A 22,866-nucleotide genomic window follows, 5' to 3' on the forward strand; every position below is an offset into this window, starting at 1 on the left:
AATAGCATGGACTTCATATCTACAGAGAAATCTTTCTCTCTTCAAGAATATAATTTAGTTGCAAAACAATTTCTAAGTCTGCCAGTAAATGCTTTGTACATGAATCTGTCCCTGATGCAGTACTCCCTGTAATGCTACCATAGAATCATCAAAAAAGGGGTGGAATTGGCACATCTGGAGAGGAAGTTTTACCAAGGTGTACTTGTTTGAAAGCCTTGGTTTCTGTGTGAACATGCTCTTGATTTGAATGCACAGTTTGATGTGGATGAAAACCAGGCTCTTGGGGAACAATTTAGGGATGATTATAGGGAATGGAAAATGCTTGTCAGGATCCTCAGGATTTTATTTGCTTCTGCCAAGCTGCTTACAGTTCCATATAGCATGTCACAAACCCTCAGCTGGTATGGCATGAGTTTTCTACATCATTTCAAAAGTGACTACTGCCTCATTCAGGAAATCGTAGCAAATTCTCTGCTGGTTAAAGAACACACAGCATGGGAATTTCTGAGGTGATGCTCCTGGAGTCCAAACTGTTCTTACTATCAGTCACTAACAACAGACTTGTTGCACTATTGAAATTGTCATTATGCTACAGTATTTATTAGTTCCAAACATTGTGTTTAAGCACAATGGAATTAACATTTGTAGCTCTCAGAAGCTTCACTGAGGGACACTGCAGCTTTTACCTGTGCATGTACATTGTGGCAGAGGGAGAGGTGAGCACTGTTGGCTCATCACCTGGTGCCTTCCCAAACAGAAGGGCACTCTGGAGATTTTCAACTGTACTCAGGAGCTGGTGTGACACTGAACTCTGAAAAAGAATTGGAGGAGGAAATTTACAACAAAGGTACTCAGGATTATCAAGCTGCACATTATTTGTCATTGCTTCCATTTAATGTTGGTGTTTTACTAAGCCGATAAATGTTGTATTCATATTGCTGTATATCATATTTCCAGAGTCTCATACCTTCTGGGTGGTTTTGTCACAGCAGATCTTCACAGCAGCGGTGTTGTTGCTTCTCAGTCAGGGCTCCTCTCCAAGGCTCTCCCTGACCACCCCGCCCCCTTTTATCCCAGCTACCTCCATGGGCTACAGCTGCTGCCCAATCAAGGACATCACAGCTGCAGCCCATTTACAATAACTAGAATCAGGGCAGGGTCACTAATACAATACAGAGATCTTTTACTGCCATACATATATTTACAATACATATATTTACTCAGGCCCCTACAGATAAATTTGGTGATAAGCTTCCTAATCTCAGAGAAAGTTATTCTATTGCAATTCAGTTTTTGTAATTCTCATTGTGGCAAATAAATGCCTTACAGATTTTTACTTCTATATTGTTATTTTTATAACTTCTATACATTGAAATGACAAGCATGCCATCAATCAATATATTCATGTACTTCTGTGTATTAATGCCCTTAGCTGCACGTGTTAGTGTTTTGTTACTTGGAAAAGCAAGACCTAATTACATATCAGTTGTGTATTATTAGTGGGTTATTGTTGGAAAACTTGTCCAACAAGTTTTTAAATAATATTTTGATAATCTTTTCTCTCAGATTTATTTCATCCCTACTCCCTTGCAGTGATGAAATTAAAGTATGTTCAGCCCAGGACACTCACAGAGTTAGCTGTGACAATTCACATCTAGATAGGAAAGGGCAGGACAAAATAGGTATGTTGTGTCTTTCTGAGCTTTCTGCAAAAGTGTCAGCAGCAACCAGTGCTGCTTCAAGCTGTGAAGTAGTGGTGGCAATCATGAATATTTAATACCTGTGACTTCCTTGAATTATGGGGCAAAAGGAGGGGATGGAAGCAAATCTGAAAAAAATCTCAACGTGCTTGTCATCAATTAGGGGTCAGAGCTGATGCTGTGTTCCCTGTCCTGTTCAGATTTCAATGTAACAAATCTTGGGAGGCCTCTATCATCTTCATTAACAGATATCCAATGTAACATGTCTAATTGGGGAGAAGTTTCCTCTGATATTTAGGTCTATCATGGTGTCACAATGAACCTTTCCCAGTGGCAATTTAAAAATACAAGAGGCAGCAGAGATTTTAAAAACCTCCTAAAGCAAACAAATATTCACACACAGTACAGTACAGTACAAACTGGACCAAATCTAAATTACCTGCTTTGCCTCTGGCACTGAAGTGTTCCCAGCTCTGATTTCTACAGAAGCTTTAAGAACACTGCTCACTGCATTAAACAAATAGTTGGCTGCTTCCTTTAACTCCTGACCATCTCTGCTGTGCTCTGTGTTTACAGTGAGCAAGGAGGCACTGACATGTTTCAGAGTGTTGCTGGCTTCCACCTGCAGGAGAAACACAGGAGCGGTTTATATGTGCTGGCACTACAAATGACACAAGTGACACTTGTGTCTTTCACTGAATATTGCAACATCAGTAATCTTTTGGGACTATTAGTGGGTAATGCCATTTTTACTATAATTATTTGTGCTGGGGTAATACTTCAAATGCTAATAAAGATGATATACTAGGTGGTACACCAAAATGGAGTACAGGCATGAAAAATGCAACCTGCTTCTACAGATGTAATCCATAAAAAGGTGAATAAATCTGAAAGAAGTTTGTCTGTCAAACCCTAGGCAAGGATAGCTTTTAGATGTACAGTAAAGTACTAAATTAAGTTATAACTTTCTATCTAAGTGCCAAAGGAGAATGAGTTTTACAATTTTTATTTTGTGCCTGGATGCAGCTTTGGGACTGGGAAAGCATTGGTCAGATTTTAGCCCAGGATAGTGAAGGAGCCAGGCAAATTCACTGCAGGCTTGGACACATCCACCCCACAGCAGTGAATGCTGAGCAGCCTTTCTGGAGGGTGAGGGCTGGATCTGAGCTGTGTTCTGGTCTTGCCAAAGTTAACCACATGCTGCTGAAATGCTCCAAGCCATTGTCTAGCTCCAACTCTATAATCCATCAGAAATCAGGACAGCTGTTTTTATTGCCTGCATATTTGGGAAACTTCCCCCAGTGACAGTTTGTTCTGTCCTGCCATGTGCTCACCCCATAACCATAAACAGCATCAGCTACTAATAATGCCTTGTTGCCAGACAAGATTCAGGAGATACTATTGTGGGACCATCCTGGATATTTGTGCCCAGCTCCTCTGGGTGCTGACATGTTCCTTGACCATTGCCCATCTGCATTTTGTGCAGTGCCAGGATAGGGGATGAATGAATATGGGCAACTCTAGAAAAACCCTCTTGGGACAGTTCTTCTTCAGGGTTCTAAAAGTGCTTTACAGGAGAAAACATGCACCCTGACATGTTTCTGACTAAAAGTTAAGGATTCTGTCTCAAAAATGTATGATAAATGTAATGGTCATAGCCTGGGTTGTAGAGATTGCTGAGACAATATCTGAGACTTGAATTTACTTACTCTAGACAGAGTCAAAATACTGCTGGTCAAAATACACATACTGGTACAGTTGAAAAAATGGGTAAGAACAGATAATTATAAAGCACTGAAACTCTTCCAAGGTCAGTGGGATAATTAGAGTCTCTGCTATTAGTGTGAGGAAATATAAGATGAATTGCTTCTTACCTGTGCTGAGACAGACAGCTCCTCACTCCTGTAAGTGATTTCTTTCAATACCTCTGACATCTTCAGAGCAGTCTGCATTGATGTTATGTTAACAGCAGAGAGAGTTGTCAGCATCAGCCCTCGGAGCTTAGGATGAAAAGGGATAATTAGGCAAAGGAAGAAGATGCTAATTAGGCTGTGAAAGTAGTGCTGTGTATTGACAGCCAGGCTTGCTGTAAGTTATGCAGTAGAGTAAGACTCCACAACAAGCATCATTTGAGCTCATATTAGCTCTGCTGACAAGATGCCACTTGCCCTAGTAATTACATAATCATGAGTTTTATGTTACCTCCCAGCACAGAGAATTCATACACTTAACATCCATTAAGAGCAAGGAGAGTTACTTGTGAGAATTTGTACTAATGTATGTGAATTACTGTGTAAATGCCACTTGCAGAGAAAGCAGAGCCATGTGTGATTGATGTTATTCAAATAATGAATCTTAATTGAAGGATGCATTCTCTAGATCTCTTCATCTGAGGCACTCAAAGCACTGTACAAATATCAGCTTGTGACTGAAGCATCAACTGGTGGCTAAAATGGACTAAAGAAAATTACCTGCCATCTAGTGCTTTTGGGGGAAATTAGATAGGATATTTATCCCTCTGGAGATGCCATTTTATTGATATTTGATATTTAAATTGCTTGGGAAAATTAGGTTTAGATTAACTAGTTCAAATTAATGAAATAACAATTGAGAATTAACTGTTTTACTGATGAATGATAAAACAAATAATTTATGTAGACAAATAGTGAAAACTAGCTGAGACCTGTGCCAAACACTGAGACAGATGCTAGAAACTTGAAACCTTCATTGATTTCAAGTTGGTGATATGTGAGCTTTTTATTACACAAGAACTGTCAAAGAATATGAAGAGTCCATTATATGACATTTTACTGCAAGAAAGTGTATTGCTGACCTCTTTTCGTGTGTCTGTCTGTAAAGACATGTTAAAACTTTCCTCTTGGATCTGCTGATTAAGGACAGATGTGACTGACTTGTACAGCTGGAAGAGACTCATGCTGCTGTTCCCATCTTTTAGGATGGTGTTTGCCTTCTCAGATACCACAGCCTGCAGGGTCAGGTTCCCATCCATCACATCTGCAGGTCCAACCTGGTGAAGGAATCAGATATGCTCTCAACATTGCCAAGGCTGTTACAATTTTCTTTGAACAGCTTCCATGATCATCTTAATGACAGCCTAGATAGGGGTTCATGTTCCCCATTTTAGATGTTTTATTTTTAATGGCCTGATAAGGATCTCCTTACTGTGGCACTGGGGAAGAAGCAGGAGGCTTTTGGGGCCTACACAGAGTAATTCCAGACTCAGTAAATATGCTTACACTGCTCAGTCAATGTACAAACAATTCTTATAGGCTTTTGTTCTAGAAAAAAGGGCAGTGGAAGATCTTTTGACCTTGAGCACACAGAGAATAGTCTCTGTTAGGTAGAAAAATGGTGATTATGGCACATTCAGAAGGAAGTAGTACATCTAAAGCAGGAAGAAACTCCAAAAGTCAATTATGGGTTAGTTATCCCCTTGAGAGTCTTGAAACTAATTAATTCTACTGTGTACCTTCACTGAAGCATTTGTTTGAACTGTATCACCAAAGTTGTTGCTAACAATAATTTTTACATGTACAATAAAATCATTTTCCTCTTCTCCAAGCGGAAGATAAACTGGGAAGAGTTCAGGATCCGGGCTACAATCCAGGAGAGAATCTGAAATAGGAAAGAAGGGGTCAGGGACAGCACAGAGACACCTCCTGCTCTTTGGGAGCGTGAGACTCAGGCCATGTTCACTCGTGAGCAAAGCAGGGCGGGTTGTGCCTCTGCTCTTGTCAGGAGAAGCCAAACACTTGGCCTGGGGACTCACCTGGTGTCACATAGAAGCAATAGGTGAGCTGCCTGCCAGGGCTGGCAGAGCCGGGAGCGCTGCAGGAGACTCTGAAGGCGGTGAGCACGGAGCCGTGCTTGGGGCTCAGGGCACAACCGGGGGCTGCGGGCGGGGGCGCGGTGCTCAGCAGGAACCTGCGCTCCCCGTAACCTCGCTGGGTCCGGGCTGCGAGGGGAGGGAGCAGAGTCAGGCAGGAGTGACCCAGCAGAGCCTGGGGCAGCTCTGCACCGAGCCCACCGAGCGACCGGGTCTGCATCGAGCCCACTGAGCAACGGGGTCTGCACCGAGCCCACTGAGCAACGGGGTCTGCACCGAGCCCACTGAGCAACGGGGTCTGCATCGAGCCCACCCAGCGACTGGGTCTGCACCGAGCCCACTGAGCAACGGGGTCTGCATCGAGCCCACTGAGCAACGGGGTCTGCATCGAGCCCACCCAGCGACCGGGTCTGCATCGAGCCCACCCAGCGACCGGGTCTGCACCGAGCCCACCGAATAACCGGGTCTGCACCGAGCCCACTGAGCAACGGGGTCTGCATCAAGCCCACTGAGCAACGGGGTCTGCACCGAGCCCACTGAGCGACCGGGTCTGCACCGAGCCCACCCAGCGACTGGGTCTGCATCGAGCCCACCCAGCGACTGGGTCTGCATCGAGCCCACCAAATAACCGGGTCTGCACCGAGCCCACTGAGCGACCGGGTCTGCACCGAGCCCACCGAACAACCGGGTCTGACCGAGCCCACCCAGCGACCAGGCTGCCTGTCGGGCACACACACAGCAGGCTGGGCTAACAAGCAATTAAATCCTGCTACTGAATCAACCATAACACAAAAGAACAATTTCCAGTATGTGATTGTCTGCATTATAAAGCAAAGTGCTACTATTTGATCAAGCATTTAGCATAACTTTGTTTCAGGTGAGCCTTAACAAAGTTATTGACCGCTTGGAGTGAGATAACTGAATTTCTCCTGCTATGCAACACCCCAGAACAAACTTATCTCCTCATTATTTTAAAGAACTTGTATATAAAGTAACACTTTCAACTTGTGGACTAATTTACCTTCATATTTGTCAGTGACGCTATGCATGTGTGACATCAATATGATGTCATGTCAGCAGAGATTATCTGCTATGCATGTGTGACATCAATATGATGTTGTGTCAGCAGAGATTATCTCGAAGGACTCTGTAAACCCTAAAAACCCTGTTAGCCCCTACCTGTTACTTTAACCTGAAAAGCTTCTCCCTGTGTCTGCAAGAAGGAGCTGTTCATTCTCAACGTGGATGAGTTGCTTTGAAGCAAATTCAAAAAATGCTGCTGGAAACCAGTCAGGCCACAGGCTAGAGGGAGGGTTGTAGGCTGGAAAATCAGACAGAAAAGAACACATGGCAGTAGAGGCTTTTTGCTGTTCTTTCTGTTGTGATTTATCAGAAGCAGGGTGGCAGTTTGGTGCCCTTCATTGTAATCCCTCCCAATCCAGGCACCTATTGTCTCATTCTTCACTGGTAATTTCTAAGCATCACTTGACAAAGTACCCCTCTGAGGCCATATGGCTTTGTGGATATTTATTTGTGTCAGTGCAGTATTTCTGACAAATCTGGTGCTCTCACCTTGTTTTGGAATGTGTTATCTAAATACCAGTTATAATATATGGCCTGGGAGTCCTCCTGTCCAGAGACACTCAAAACAACTTCATCACTAACATTCACTGGCTTGCAGTTTGCATCACACCTGCAAGGAAGTAAAATGGGAGTTATACATAGTATGAGATGTCTAGGAGAAATTTCACACATATCTTATGGCATTTATTCTGTTGTTTCAACAAGGTTGATACATTGAAATCTCCAACACTGCAGTGGGGTCAAAAACCCTAAGTGGTTTTCAGAAGAATGTATTTCAGTTTGTAAAAGGATTGTGTTCAAAAACATGGACTAAAAAATGCAGCAAGACTTATTTGGTCAGTATTTTTTATAATGGTAAGGTGCAAATGGATTTAGAACAATAAGTTTTCTTTACTGTGAGGCTGTTGAGGCCCTGGCACAGGTTGCCCAGAGAAGCTGTGGATGGACCATCCCTAGAAATGTTTAAGGCCAGGCTGGATGGAGCTCTGAGTAACCTGGTCTAGTGGAAGGTGTTCTGCCCATGACTGAGGGGTGGAACAAGATGATCTTTAAAGTCTCTTCCAACCCAAAGCATTCTGTGATTCTAGTTCTCTATGATTCTAAAAGTACAATACTACTTTATTATCATTATCATTGGAAACTGTGGCCTTGCACTATGCTTGTGCAGTAATAATATTAACCTGTGAATATCAGGGTTTAAAAACAGACCTGATTTCCAGTTGCAGTTCCTGTTTTGCAGTCACATAGAGACATTGCTCATCCTGCCTCTCTTCACTGCCATGGTTTTGGACAGTGATCCTGACAGTCACTGCTGATTTCGGAGGAGGAAGGCAGGAAGGTGGGATTTGCACCTCACTTTGGTTGATTAGGATTATCTGTTGCTTCACACATTCATTCCAGGCAGGCCAGCAAGCTCCTGCAGAAACATTTCCTTTATGGTTAGAACAGCAGCCTATAAAGGACTTTCCTGCCATGTGTTTCAAAGAGCTTTAGAAACAAGTTTCTTGAATGCAATTTAAAGAGTTGGTAGTCTGGATACAGAGTACAGGCTTTTCCAAAGTCATGTATGAGGTCAGGGATAATTATGGGGATAGAACACAGATGGCCTGAATCCCAATTCTGTTTTCAGCCAGAAATGTGTTTGCATCATGTTTAATGTTAATATTTGCTGGTTTATTGAGACACGGGTACTTTGCAAATGCCTGTGTAAGTCACTTGGGATTAGTCCTTGGCTATGAGAGAGAAGCTTAGGACAGGTAGATCTTGAAAAACTGAAAAACTGAAACCTTTGGGAGAAGACAAAGGGGAGTACTATGCCATATTATATACATAATTAGTTTGGTCCCAAAACTAGGGTTAGGTAGAAGGAAATTCTTCATGTACAGTGAGTAACAAACTTTAAAGCCAGAAAATGAAGCATCCTTAAGTCAAATTTTTAACACTGGATCTGACACAACAGTGAGTTTGTTACTCATCAAGTACAACTTGGTGAAAAAAACTCAGGAAATGCACAAACCACAGGTCCAGAGAAAACCGGAGTTATTGTTGTTGTCTGGCCAGCCAAGTGTAACAGTTGTGAAAGGATCCACGTGGCGACTCGGTTTAATATATATTTTGTGATCCTAAATAAGAAGTAAATGCATCAGTTAGAACACAAACATGAATAAACACATACAAATGTTGCTTCTTTATAATGAAAAAGGTCTGAAAGTTTAGACCCCAAATCACTGGATGCAGAGTTGTAGTTTATATCATCTTTCTCTTAGCAGAGGTAGTGTGGCAGTAGAAGCAATGGGAATAGAAGAAGATGGCACAGAAAAATTGTGTGGCAAAATTCTCCCAAATACAGAACTGGTTTAGGAGTGCAGCTCCCATTTCCAAAACTAGGTACTTAGGAAATCAATTCCTATTAAACCTTCACATCTGGACTAAGACTTCTAACCCTTGAACAACCACTTGTCTTCTGGTGCATTCCTTTTTTATCTTAATTGGATACATTGCAGCTATAAACAAAGAGGAGAAGGGGTAGCTGAGTTTGTCTTTCTGTGTACCAAACTGTGATAAACTTGGGTGTGGATTAGATTTATATTCCTCTGATGCAATATATTTTTACAGGCAATCTGTAAAGCATGATGGCTTCTTGTGAAGCAGTGTATCTCCCATAGCAGATGTCTGTCTGCTAGTGTTACTGTTAAAAACTAGACTTTTAACATGATTAAATATTCTATCTGGCATTTTTATTATTTAAATTTGGACAGCTGCTAGCAATTGGTTTATCATTAACTTCTTAGTTTGCCAAAAACTGGGAGATTTTTCATTGCAAAATAATTTAAACACTCCAATACAAAAGCAGAAAACACTTGGGAATGATATAAAATATATTAAACTCTACTTGAAGGATCACTTTCCAGAGAGAGGTTTACATTAGTCAAGTGGATGAATTAAAAATTCATCTAAACACATTTTAACTTCCAAAACTGAATTGTTGTAAAAAGTTCATTTTCTTTAATCTTTTTTTATGCATTGTAGATGGAATGCCTGTAAACACATTTGTCTCCAAGACTTGTGGTATAGATTTTGTGTTAAACCATATGGAGCACAGAACATCTAGTCCATAATTTACTGTGCTGCAAATACTTCTTTTCCCTGTCTTATACAGCACTTTCACTGGTAAGAAAAATCTCTAAATAATTTTAAAGAAAAGTCCTTAAATAATACTTACGTTTTTCTTTGGGGTATTTGTTTTGTAGCTGCCTTCTTCCTTATCAGAATCTGTTTAATGCAAAAAAGAACAGAATATTTTAGTGCTACCTGTAAAGCTTTCAGACATCCTCAGTGAATATGACTTAAATCCACAGGATTTGATTTGTGACAGTGTGAAAGATGGGGCTGTAAGAATCAGACTCCCTCCAGAGCTGTGACAAACAGCACAGTCAAATGGGTAAAATGGTAACAACAAACTCATCACAGACTACAAAGGGATGATCCTGATTCTTCAAACATAATGGTATAAATCAAAATATATCCACAGAAGGTGGTGGAGTTTCACTGATGTACAAAGGAAAATTGATGGAAAGCACTGGAAAACTTTCAATACAATTAGTGCTGACGTTATTTTATTTCTGGTATAATCTGCTCTTGTAAATGTAAGGATGAGCCATCTAGAAGCCATTAGTGACAGCAATTTATGAGACTGCTGTGATGCAAATATTTTCTGGTTTCAAAGCTATGTCCCAAGCCATAAACTTCACTCATTATTTCTGGGACAAACAGCAAATGTGCAATGTGTTACATATACAGAGTGATGCTAATTTATGACTACATCAAAGTCAGGGAATCTGCCTTCATCAGGAAGAAGCCTCCACAAAGGTTTTCAGCACTGTTGCTGGAAGGAAAGCAATTACTACTTGCAAACCATAAACACTCCATGAAATGCTCTGATTGCAAAAAGACACTTCCATGGTGAAAACCAGCACTGTCAGATTAATGTAATTACCTTCTTTATGGGAGCTGTTTGCCAACACAGTGATGAATCCAAGATCCAGACTCATGTTTGAGAAGTCATTCATGGCCACCACTTTCACTAGATAAGTACCTAGAGAAGGAAAAGGGCCAGTTAAGAGTAGCAGTGAGCCCAGTCCAAAGGGTTTGTAAAGAAAATCCCCTTCTTTCCTGTTAAGAGTTTTGAGGGGGGTTTCTGATGGATGTTATCTGCTGAAAGGCTTTTCCTGAAATGTTTTTCCCCTTTATCTCAACTTCTGAATAACTCAGCTGCCCTTTTCCTAGCCCTTGTCATGCAATTCTTTGTCAGCTGACTATGATATCACACAGGAAAGTAGAGGTGTACAAACACCGGAGGCCAAATGAGTTTAGGCATCTTGAGACAGCAGTTATCTTGTTTGAAAATTTCTGCCTATGGGGAAGAGATGTTCAAATGGGTACAGGGAGAACAAATAAAACTTTTAATATTGAATAATTTAAAAATATGAAATGAAATCATAATTAGCTTCTACTGTTCCCACTTTGGTGTGGGGCTGGAATAGCTCATTAGAGGTGGAAACTTTTTTATCTTCTGCCACTGTTAATTAACTCTTAGGCACAATCTGCCTAATTCCATGTTTTAAAGGCTTTGACTATATAAGAATGAAAGGATAATATTACTAAAATGTTTATTCATAATTAACTCTGACAAAAGATATGTGTTGGAAATGGACATGCAGAAAAACTCCCCTTTTCTTTGTCATCTCTACTGAGAACTCCTCAAATTATGAATTACTTCAGTGTAAAATGCAGAGCAGTCTAAACTTGAAACATAATGAACAAATAGGAGGAAAACACTTTGCTATTCAAGCAAATGTCCTCATTTGTTCTTCAATCAGATGGTGCCATGAAAAAATAAACCCTATGTCTCTTTACTGTGTGTCTTCCATTGCAAGAATCAGGTGAAGCCTTGCTCTGACTCTGCAGAGCAGAGCCATTTATCTGCTTCAATTTTAGCTCACTTACATAGGACTGTGCTGTTCATCCTGCTCTGCAGACTTTGAGCAGTCAGAAAAGCTGTCAATTCAGCTGTGCATTACTGTCCCCTAGCCCAGGATGCTGTGACACTTTGTGTGAGCTGTGCTGTCCTGGAAGCACAGGAGGCGTTGATATTTCTGTACCTTCCCAGGGCACGGGAACGCCGTACGCCCGTGGCTCCCCACGAGGGCCGTCTGCTTTGTGCCACTGGCTTTGGTTGGATCCAATCACCTCAAACATCAGCTCCTCTGGGGCACCATGGGACACAGAGACATTCACCTCTAAATCCTGCCCCAGCTGCAGAGTGTGGGAGGCCACTGCAGCCTGAATTCCAGACACTGGCTCAATTAAATGAACGGCAATAGTCGCAGAGATCTGCGATGCCATCGTGCTCCTGGATGCTCGGATCTCCAGCTGGTGCATCCCTGGGCCTATCAGCTCCTGAGAGGCCCTGCTGAGTGTCAGGTTATGGGGGACAAAGCCTTCCTTTGCACTGGATTCACTCAGTGTCATGTTATTTGCTAGCACACTGTAGGTTACTCCATCGCCTGCAAAAACACAGATGAAAATTTCTCACAGCTTGTGCAACAGGCCAACATGTTCCAGCTGCTTTGTGCAGCATTCCAGTGTTTATACAGGAGTCACAAGAACATTGCAGCAATGCAGTCATTTTTAATAAAGTCACTTAAGGTGACTTAATGCAAATCTATCATGTGTTTTCTGCTGGGAATGTTTTGAGAAGAGAATTCAAACATACACTACTGATTTTTAATTTTTTTCAGCACATATGTGGCTTCCAGGAACTTGAAGTGAGAAAGAAATGTACACCAGCAAATGTGTCCAGCTCAGAGAGGAATCCTCTTACTCTAATCAGAAGAGCATTTCCATAAATTTCTAACTTCAAATATAGAAATATTCTGACTGGCATCACATAGATTTTTGTGACTAAAGTTATGCTTGTGCTATCAGCTTTGTCAATAGGAAAAAAGGGTTTATACTCATGCTTTAGGTGGTGAAATATCTCTGAGAAAGGACCCCTCCAAGGGAGGTGAGAGAATACAGGAATACAATTAGCAGGAAAGCATTAACTAAAAAGAATTTTTATTTTGCATAATGACAATCCTGTTTCTATCCTAAGGATAGCAATAATATTTATCCTTCCCTTTAAACGATGCAGAGAAATGATGCTCACCTGCAGTGAGCTGAACCTGGATCCAGAGCAGCTCCCCATAGAGCGTTCGGCAGCAGGAGCTGTTCCCTGCCTCGTGCTGGCTGTAGCACCCGGTGATGCTGAGCTGCTCCTCCTGCTCCTGAACTGTCACCTGCCTCTGGGCCATCACGTGCCACTCGCTGCTGGTGCACTCCACAAATACACTGAACTCCCCAGGAGAGGAGTACCTGTATGTGAGGTTGCTGACCAGGCTAGAATAGAAAGATAACTTGTGAAAGACCATCCAGGGAAGTCCTTCACGTTACATGACAACACTTCCCCAAATTTCATTCATTCAAAATGTCATTCCTACCACTAAGATGAAATCTGATTTTTAAATCCAGCAGAAAAATGTTTGATCGATTAAAAACAGGATTTCTATGCAGTTAAAATAAAAACTACAGAATGTCCTTGTTGTATTTTGTTATCAAAAAAAAAACCTCTTTAAACTTAAGGAAATAATATTTGCTTGTAGTTTGGCAATTACTGACATGTTTTCAGTAATTCTGCATCTTAATATTTGGAATAAATAGTGTTGAAAATAGGAAACACTTGTTATAATAGAAGTAAGATTGTGGTTGGCAACTTAATATAAAATTTTGTATTGATTTCTAAACAGGTTTTTGCAGAATCCAAATCTCTCATAGGTATGTTCTATTATTGAGCTATCTAGTTTTTAACATCTTATTTATGAGACTTTGCACATTCAATAAAGTGCAAGCAATGAAATGTACTGCTTGTCTGAAGAGAAATGAAGGCTACATCTTACGTTAGAGGGTAGTAAGGATCAATGGTGTGACCATCTCCAGTGCTGATGGTACAGGAAAGGTTCCCAGAGTATGGTGACAGCAGCCAGATCAAAGTGACTGTGATATTTTCAAAGACAAAACATGTGTCTTTCATAACCAGCTGCAGACCTGCAAAGCAGAATCACAATTCAGTGCCACTGTTTGTCTACTTTCCTTACAAAATTCAATTTATTTTCAGGCATTGAGAGCCAGCCTGCTCCAAACCACAGCTGGTACTGTTGCTAATTTGTGTGCATTAGTGGTGTGACAGGGAGCTGATTCTTTTCCATGACTAGTAATCAAAATTATTGTTGGAACATAATTTCATCTAAATATGTTTCATGTGTCTGAATTTCTGGGCTTTGTATTCTACCCAGAACCCTCAGTTAGGACAGGGAATCTACATTTTTGTGCCTATTTTCAGTGATCACCACTATTCCAGTTTCTTCCCTGAGGATGGAACAGTGATCTTTAAGATAAATATCCGTGGTCTCAGTGTTACAGCACAGAACAGGACAGGCTTCTTGTGTGGGCATCCCCCTCCCTCTTACCTTCCTTGCAGTGGTACTGAATTGACAAATAGCTTCCCAAAGCTGGACAAGGCTCTCCAAAGAAAGTGCCATCTGCTGCCACCTGGCAGGCCTGCAGCCCGTGACACTGGCCTGCAAAGGGAGCATTTCAGATCAGCACGTGGCTCTTCCTTTACTGCCACAACAGCTCACATGAAAGATGACTGAGAAACAAAAAGGATCTCTAGACAAATTTCCACATCACTTTGCCTTTAGTGTGCTGCTTATTTTGTGGCATTTCTTAGCAACAATTAATTTTATTGGAACAAAGCTGAATTTGAAAAGGTACCCAAAAAAGGCTTTTGTGTTTTGTTGAATTTTGGCTGGAAACCCTAAGAATCTCCCCGGGGACAGGCCACAATCACTGTTTAGTATCCAAGCCCTTGGCTGCAGCAGGGTGGGTGCCTGACACATGGCAGGGAGCAGCAGGTCCCTCATGTCCCTGTGGGTGTCAGCCTTGTCACCCCTCCTGCTTTGGAGTTAGGTTTGTTTGGATGTGTTGCCTTCCACCTCTGTCAAACCTTGTGTATCCCACTGAATTTGTCAAGGAACCAGCGTGTTCACGTGTTTTCTTCCTACATTAAGAGGAGCCAGCCACACCCTTGTCAGGCACACCCCTTGCCCTTCATTTGCTCCTCCCCTCCTGTCAATCCTTGCTCTTCGAAAAAGTCCCTCCTTTAGCTCCTCCTTTCCTCCTCTGAATCGTCGCTCCTCACAAAACCCCTCCTTTCCATCCAGCCTCCTGTAGCAACCTCCTCCCTGTCAGAAGTTCTCTGTGATTCCCTTCATTTTAGGAATAATCCACTTTCCCATTTGCAAACTCTACTGGAAAAAAGATTAAGTATTCGAGGCACGAGGAACTTTGGTCCATGCTCTGTGTTTCTAATAAGCAATGCTGTGAGATACCACCTGCTACTTCATCCTTGACACTGAGCCAGCTGCAGCCTTCATCTCTCTCAAACTGCAGAGGAGTCTCTGACACACAGTAGTGAGGGGTCTTCCTCCCATAGAAGCTCTCTTCAATTTGAATCACTTCTCCTGATCCACACTGTACAGTGGCATTGGAATTATCACAAGCGATGCTCTGGCCAGATTCTAATAGGAGATAAAACCCCCAAATATTACCTTTTTGAATTTCTGAAAAATTCTGCTACAATCCTACTCCATGTCCATTTTGTTTTGTTTGTATTTCTTCCCTTTTCTCCCTTTTAAGCTAAACAATTAAGAAAATTACAAAAGAGTCAAAATTAATAGATTTATGTTTTTACTGCATTAAAACATTGAGGACGTTTTCAATAAGCAAAAATATTTTAATTATAAAAATAGATAGTATTTTGTGAAAAACTCTTAGCACTTGTCTGACCTGAAATACTGGAAGGCTTAAAGTTGCTCCTCACTTCCGAGAGAGATGTATGGATTGCATAATATTCAGGTAATTGCTTTGGAGAATAGTTTGCATATTAACTATGGGAGCTGATCCCATTTCTGCCACAGAGGCTCCTTTGTTCCTGTGTGATATTTGACTGACTTCATTCAGCAGGACTGCTGAGATGGGTAAGGTCATAGCTCTAAGTACATACACCTCATTCTTTGATTAATCTGGGACAGTTAATTATCTTTCAGAATTCTTAGTTTCATGTAGTAATCAGGCTGCTTAATACCCTGAAGAGGAGGATGTGAATAACTGCTCTCATATGGGAGTGTTGCAAAAGGATGTTTTTGTTTCAGCTGTTTCAGGTTTAAATACATTGTCCTCCCGTTGTTGTTTGGATCATTCCCCTCAAGTCCCTTGATTAACAGTGCCAGTGTGTGCACACTGCAATAATTGTGTGCTATTGTTATTTAAAAGCTAAAGCTAAGCCTGGCTGTAACTATAGCAACATGATCAGTTTGCAGATTAGAGCTCTCTAAATAAGCTTGAAAAATAACTTGCTGGTAAATTCTAGTATGGACCATTATCTCATGCCTTTTTTTTGTTCTCTATATGCAGGTTTCTCACAGTATTTGCTGTTGTCAGCAACTTTTACATGGAAAGATGGACAAAACTTGGTCTGTGTGTAGGTAAAAAGCCTGCTTTGATACATATATATTTACTATAATAAACTGCTAAACTACAGAACACCAAATGGTAGAATTGCCTTGATCTGGTCTTGGTTTCTTGGGTAGTGGAATGATGAATGTAGTGTAGGATATTGCTGCTCTTTGAATTTAATGGGCTCTCAGTCAGATCCTATGGTAACAGATGATAGTTTCCTTACAAACAGACAGTTGTCTACTGTGGCTGTAATGGAAAAATAATTTTAGTCTGTTTTTGCTAGAAAAATAAGCTGAAGGGATTGTGCTGTCTGCCAGTTTCCTCTCCCCCAGTCATTTTTAATGTTAGTCATCTTCAGCTAAATTTGATGTATAGATATAAAGTTCCAACACCCTAAAATTTCATGAAATGCAATATCTAGGGAGAGGAGAACGAGCTACATCAATACCATGGACATGGAATTCAAGTGACCAGCACACACAGCTGGAGCTCTGGAGCAGCTGTGGGGAGGGAGCTGAGGCAGTGAAAAGTATTTGCAGAGGTGGGACCTGCTGGGATATGGGGGTGAACTGGGAGTGCTGAGGAGAGTAGGGAGGGGATGTGGAGCAGAAATTCAGGATAGGAAACAAAACTTCATTAGCTTTGCTTATTGCAGAACAACTTGTTATTTCTGTCAGTAGTAGCAGACTGCTGGACAGGGCAGCAGCAGTTCTAGGGCTTGTGGAAACCTGTACTTGCATACTTGATTGGATTTCATATTAGTGAGCCCACAGCCAGACTGTCCTTCCAGTGCTTGTGACCCCAGTTCCTGATGCAGTTTAAAGTACTCCTTTGCAAAGTGGGAGGAACACGAATTCCCCTCATATCTATATGTTTAAAGGGATGATATTGCCAGCATTCCTGTCCAGAACTGTTTGTTCCAAGTCACAACTTGAGTGACACAATGTCTGTGGATTTTCTGTCTGAGCACAGGAAGTGCAGGTTCCTGTCTGCTTCCTTAACCTGGGAAAACCTTGAACTTCACATGGTGGAAGGGTCTCAGAAGAAACAAGAAAAACTTGTTCTCACTTTTGCTCACTCCAGGCTGCAAGGAGTGGTGCCTCTGGAAGCCTGCCTGTATTTTTGCTTCAGTTACAAATGGAAATGATTCTGGCACACACCAATGAGTGTTTTTATGGTACAGCCATACGGGTCCTACCTAGCCCAGCTATTATGGTCTTGTGGGAGTTTATTCTTGCAGCCATGCTTTAACATAGCCAGCTAATGTCCACTGAAGATGTGGATAGCTACACACTATATTCACTCTCAGATCCATTTCTATTTTATTAACCCTCTGCTGGAATCCTGGGCCTTAATGTCTGGTTGCTGAGCACCTACATCTCCCAGTGATTTGTGGGTTCTTCCTTCTTTGGATCAGGTCTTTATCAGCACACTGGGAAAAGAGCACCTGCTGGGGTTATATGACTTTTTCCTTGTTCACATTTAGAAAGATTAATGAAGTTATTTCCCAGCCACTTTGAAAGCAACAAGGCAATTTATGCCCCATTGTGATCACAGCGCACTCACTTCACTGTTCCAGCTGTTGTGTATCTTACCAAACTCGCAAATGAAGTCAAATTCCTGGCTGCAATTTTCAGTCACACCCCACTGATACTTGGTATTCTTCAGGATGTACCCACACATGGATGAGAAGGGAGATGGCTGATCCTTGTACCAGTTACTGTAGATGATACTTGAAGTGTCCAGCCAAGTTATTGACCCTGCAAACAGAGAAATTGTGTCCTGAATGTTTATTTTCCACAGTAACACAATTAGAGTCAGAGCCTGCAGAGCAGGATTGTAGCCCTGCTCCTACTGAAGCAGAGATGGTTTAGGCTGGGTAATGATCTTCAATTCCATTTTGTGCTGAACCTGATATAATCATGAAAGGATACACTGCCATTTCCACCTGTGCTCCCAGCCTCCAGACTTCACCATTTCCCTTGCATCAGACCTTGCAGCACTTCCTAGTGGGATGAATTGGCTTCCACTGGAGACCTAACCCAGCACATTTGTTTCACTGGTTCAGCAAGCTGCTCTCACTCACCATGTGTTCACACAACCACAAGATCCAATGGAAAGGATGATAACATGCAACAAGGAAGTGAAGCAGTCAATTAAACATCTTAATATAAATCTGAATATACAGCAATAAAAGAGGCTTTTCAGCAGATATCTACAAAGGGACTTACTGCATTTTTTACCATGTTAAGAAAGCATCATGAGCTGGTACAATTTTAAAGATGTGATTTTAAAAACACTTACCATCAGCAGTTTCATTCAGCAAGGAGTTGGAGATCAGTCCTATCCACCATTCCTGATCCTCAGCAATATGTTTTTGCAAGAACTCTTGAGTTTCTTCATTCTGAATAAAGACAAGATGCCCTCCTCCTCTCTCACACCAGCTCTGGGCACCTGTGAAGGTTTGCTGGAGTCTAACAAACTCATAGCATGAATGGTTGAAAGCTTGCTGGTACTTTGAACAAGGTATTCCTTCTTCAATTGTTTCCTCCACACCCAAACTCATGGCAAGAGAAATCAGAAGTGTGACCCCCAGCCACATTCTCAGCCCAGTGCTGTGCATTACACTGATCTTGCTTACCAGGACACCACTCTTTTTGCTGCCTTCTTCAAAAGTTTGAGATGTCATCCTTTCATGTCATCAGCATTCTCCTTCCTCTTTGCTGCTTGCCACAACAGCAGCAATAGAGCATGGGACAGAACAGAACTTCTAATATATAATTGTGATTGTGCCTGGGGGGTGTTGTGCTGATGCTGAGGCCCTGCACTGACCCTTGTGAGCTCCATTGTACAAATGTCACATCCCATGTGAGATCAGTTTGAGGAGAAGACATGAAATCATTGCTTTCCTTGTAAGCAGAGAAGATAAAGTTGATATATGCTACTGTTGGACATGTGGAAAAGTGAGATAAAGCTCCTACATCAAAGGCTTCATTGTGTGAACATTGAGGCTGGGGGGTCTTTACAACAGCAAAGAGATAAAATAGTGAGAATAAAAAAAAGAGAAACACAGGGAGTTGTGAGATGAGAAAACACACTGCTTCTCTAGATACATTTAATTAGTCTGGATTGTTTTGTTTTTAATAATTATTGAGGTGCCTCTTTTAGATGCTAATGCAATGTCTATAATTACTGTATCAGATCCATCCTGCCCTCCTGGTTACACATGTGCAGATTCATCTCAGCTGTTCCAAGTAAGATTCATTTTGGACTGTTGTGTCTGTTTAGAATTCCACACCCCAAGTGAAATACTCCCATCTTCCCTTAAAAGATAAGCTGCTCAGCTCTTTGGGGCTGCAGTATTTATGCCTGCTGGGAGGCAGAAGAGAAGGCCATAACTTAAATCAATGATTTAGGAAAGATGGGAAATATTGCTTTAATCATCAGAACTACTTGAGAGCCCTATTAGCACGTTCCAAAGGCTGATGATGGACTTTGGGAAGCAAGCCCAGCAACATTTAGGAGCTGAAATCTCTAAATGCATCTCAACTTCCTTATAAAAGGTATCCATCAGGTTTACAAAGCCACCAGCTTAGTAGAAGCACAGTACAAATAAGGATTTTAGCTATTGTGATCCTCCTGTCCTTGGCATTAACTCCATTGAGTTGGATGCCATTATTATTAATTTATATCACCATAACCTGAAACTGGAAGAACAGGCATTTATATTTAGACATGGGTTAGTGAGCCAGTTAGCAGAGCACAGAGGAATCAGCAGTGTGTGATTGATGGATTCCTGCACTGCAGAAATTCCTCCTGCCCTGCACTGCTGGGCTGAAGGCAGTGCCCATCCCTGCAGTGTGCCAGTCCAGCTCCAGCTTTCTGCCAAAGCCAAGTGCATGCACTGCAACCAGTCAATATCTGAGAGTGAACTTCAATCCCAAGACCTTTCTGCGTTTTCACTTTATGGCTGTCTTGCTCAGCAGGAAAAAGCAGGAGTGTTATCAGGGTTTTCAAGATAAAGTTAATTGGAAAGTGTTTCATGGGTAGAAAACTAGTGGGGGATGAGAGGAAAAGAGAAGAAAATATGCTGTTCTGGATGTCTTCCCTCTCACCATACCTGTAAATCAAGAGTTCAGCTATGGAACTGTTGGAGCAGATCCCACATGAATTTCTGATGATTAATAGGGAGAGCTCATGGAGCAGCTAAGATGTGAATATTCTGATTGGATTTCCCAGCTCTGAAGAAGGCCAATCCATATTCTAATTACCTAATTGGCCCAGACACCCATCCTCTTCCCAGATTAGACTGTGTAACTACTATTATCAGCTGCTTCTCTTGGGGGTGTCTGCAAATTAGGAGTCCCTTTCAGGCCCCATACAAATCTTGACAGGCTTCAGTTTGGGAACACCCAATCCAAGTGTTTTATATTCAAGCTGTTGCAGCAGCCAGAGCTGAGGGCAGCTGCATTTAAGTTAATTGGCCACTGTGTGTTTGCATGATGCTTTCTTCAGACTCCCTGCTTCTTCCTGGGCCCTGCTGACTTGCCAGGCTTCACAGCAGCTGGCACCCAGCCCTCCCACTTTATCCTTCTAGATAAGAAAAACACAGCCTGTTTCTGAAAGCACAGGCAGGAGACTGTACTTCAATGTACTGGCTTGGTGATACAGACATTTCCAGTAGGAACTCACTGTTATGATGAATGTGTTCTGTAGCATTGTCCAGTTCTTTCTCTGCTGCTGGAAATCTGACTACATGAACATACTAAAATGCCACAGGGCTGGGGGTGCCACAGGCTCTCCCCTGTGAATCTGCTCCAAAGGCATTGAAATTAATGGAAGTCTTGTCTCTGGCTTTGATGGAATTTGAAATAGGCCCTGAAAAAGAACAAATAATGTTTGGAAATGTCTACAAATAAAGCCAAGCTCTCCAAGTGAGCCTACTGTTGGCAATTTCTATAGCAATGTGCATTTTTTTCCTAATCTACGGTTGCTATAAGTTACCCTTCAGCTGCCTGCAGCAGATGGAGAATGGAAGAAAGACAATTTCCCTCTTTGGCAGTTTGTTGACTTTTTATACTTTAGTGCCAGGAAAGCATTCTGTCAGTTTATTGTTTGCCACAAGAATGAGAAAAGCATTTACATGAAAAGAAAATGCTGCTTTTAAAGCATCAAAATCAGCTGCTAGGGTCTCCAGGAAGAGGGAAACTTCTGAAAACCCTTTTCACTCATAAGTGAGAACTCACTTGATGTCAAGGAAACAGTGCTCCTAGAACTTACCTTCTTGTGGGAAACATGTCTTTTGCATTCTTCCTCAGCAGAATGACTTTCTTTTAAAAATAGCTTTCTTATGCCAGCAGTCATTGGCGTTGGAGTGGTCCTGGTCTGTGCCCCAGTGCAGATCTCAGATCACAGCTGCATCATGACAGCCTGAGAATGGCCTGGGATTCAAACTGCAGCACTGCAGAACAGCATGACAATCCATAATAGAGACCAGAAAGTGCTAGATTTGAGGAATTAAGGAAGTGAAGAGCTGCCAAAGAGAAGGAATAAATCACACCCCTGCTCATTTTGGCTGTTGTTCATTTGCCTTGAGGAAGAGCAAGTAAATTTACTCTCTATAGGAGGATATTACCATCTTTACATTCCTGAATATTACTGGATGTAATATATTGATTTTTATCAGGAATATAAACATCTCTGTGTTTAATTTATTAATTGAATAAACATAAAAATGGAAAACTTATTTCTATTGCTTTGACTTTGAGGTAGAAAAAAGATTATTTTCAGGTATCCAGAACTTGAGACAAGGTTATGAATACCTCATTTTACTGTGTCTTGTAAACTTGTGCAGTGTGAAGAACATTGTTACCCTGATGTGTAGGAAGTACTCAGTCCTGAGCAGACTCTACACCCACACCTACACCTTCCATCTCTTCAGCTGGCTTTAAAAAAGCCCATTTGCCAATTAGTTTAAGAAGGTGGATCACAACCCCACTTCCTTCCTTGCTGCTGTCCTGTGCTGCTTATCCTGATGGTGAGACCCAGCTATTGCTGACTGAAAAGGGTTTGGTCTTGTTGTTGCTTCTACTGTCTAATTTTCCATGAGGCAACACACTGAACTTACCAGTGATCCCTGCCAAGTTGCAATTTTGATGTTATCTTGTTTATAAAAACAGGGAAAACAATTCTTATCTGTACAGGGTGCAAGAATTAAATTAGACCTTCATGCCTGGCATGATGGGGTCAGGATAAAGATAAGTAGGATTACTTCAGGAGCTGTTGGTTTGAACATCATTTCTGTTTAGAAATGTGTATGGTTAATTGGATAATTCATCACCTGGGTAAGTCCCTGAGGGTCTTCCCATAGGAACTGTCCCCTTGGAAGTGTTTGGCATTGCCTTGAGGTCCTGGCTGGCCTTCCCTCACTGCCACAGTTGTTGCCTCAGTCTCTGCCTCTTTTCCAGCTCTTTCCCCTGTGTTATTGCCTTCAGAGCAGAGCTTTGTCAGGAAGAGAAGGATGAGTGGGCCCCTAGAACATTTATTGAGCTGGGGTTATTGATGGCCAAACTGAGCCCCAAGTTCACACAGAAAGGAGCAGAACTATCTCAGGAA

The 22,866-nt window shown here is 41.7% G+C and overlaps 1 protein-coding gene and 1 long non-coding RNA gene across 2 annotated transcripts in view; one reads left to right on the forward strand and one right to left on the reverse strand.

Annotated features, from left to right (window-relative positions):
* The window catches only part of LOC134424359 (polycystin-1-like protein 2), a 36,935-nt gene extending 17,686 nt beyond the window's left edge, over nucleotides 1–19,249 (reverse strand). Inside the window, 20 exon segments of the mRNA XM_063168074.1 lie at nucleotides 687–811; nucleotides 2,140–2,322; nucleotides 3,575–3,700; nucleotides 4,534–4,728; nucleotides 5,191–5,336; nucleotides 5,491–5,676; nucleotides 6,727–6,868; nucleotides 7,120–7,240; nucleotides 7,840–8,047; nucleotides 8,648–8,753; nucleotides 9,854–9,903; nucleotides 10,628–10,726; nucleotides 11,793–12,197; nucleotides 12,842–13,071; nucleotides 13,629–13,776; nucleotides 14,199–14,309; nucleotides 15,126–15,311; nucleotides 17,847–18,011; nucleotides 18,556–18,943; nucleotides 18,945–19,249. Coding sequence (XP_063024144.1) covers nucleotides 687–811; nucleotides 2,140–2,322; nucleotides 3,575–3,700; nucleotides 4,534–4,728; nucleotides 5,191–5,336; nucleotides 5,491–5,676; nucleotides 6,727–6,868; nucleotides 7,120–7,240; nucleotides 7,840–8,047; nucleotides 8,648–8,753; nucleotides 9,854–9,903; nucleotides 10,628–10,726; nucleotides 11,793–12,197; nucleotides 12,842–13,071; nucleotides 13,629–13,776; nucleotides 14,199–14,309; nucleotides 15,126–15,311; nucleotides 17,847–18,011; nucleotides 18,556–18,943; nucleotides 18,945–19,145 — 3,521 coding nt within the window. The 5' untranslated portion in view covers nucleotides 19,146–19,249.
* LOC134424360 (uncharacterized) overlaps nucleotides 1–22,866 on the forward strand; it is a 43,146-nt gene that overhangs the window by 17,042 nt on the left and 3,238 nt on the right. Inside the window, exon 2 of the long non-coding RNA XR_010029398.1 lies at nucleotides 16,207–16,277. This is a non-coding gene — a long non-coding RNA (uncharacterized LOC134424360). The remainder of the gene's footprint in view (nucleotides 1–16,206; nucleotides 16,278–22,866) is intronic.

This window comes from Melospiza melodia, chromosome 13 (assembly GCF_035770615.1).
Source record: "Melospiza melodia melodia isolate bMelMel2 chromosome 13, bMelMel2.pri, whole genome shotgun sequence".
Classification (NCBI taxonomy): Eukaryota; Metazoa; Chordata; class Aves; order Passeriformes; family Passerellidae; genus Melospiza; species Melospiza melodia.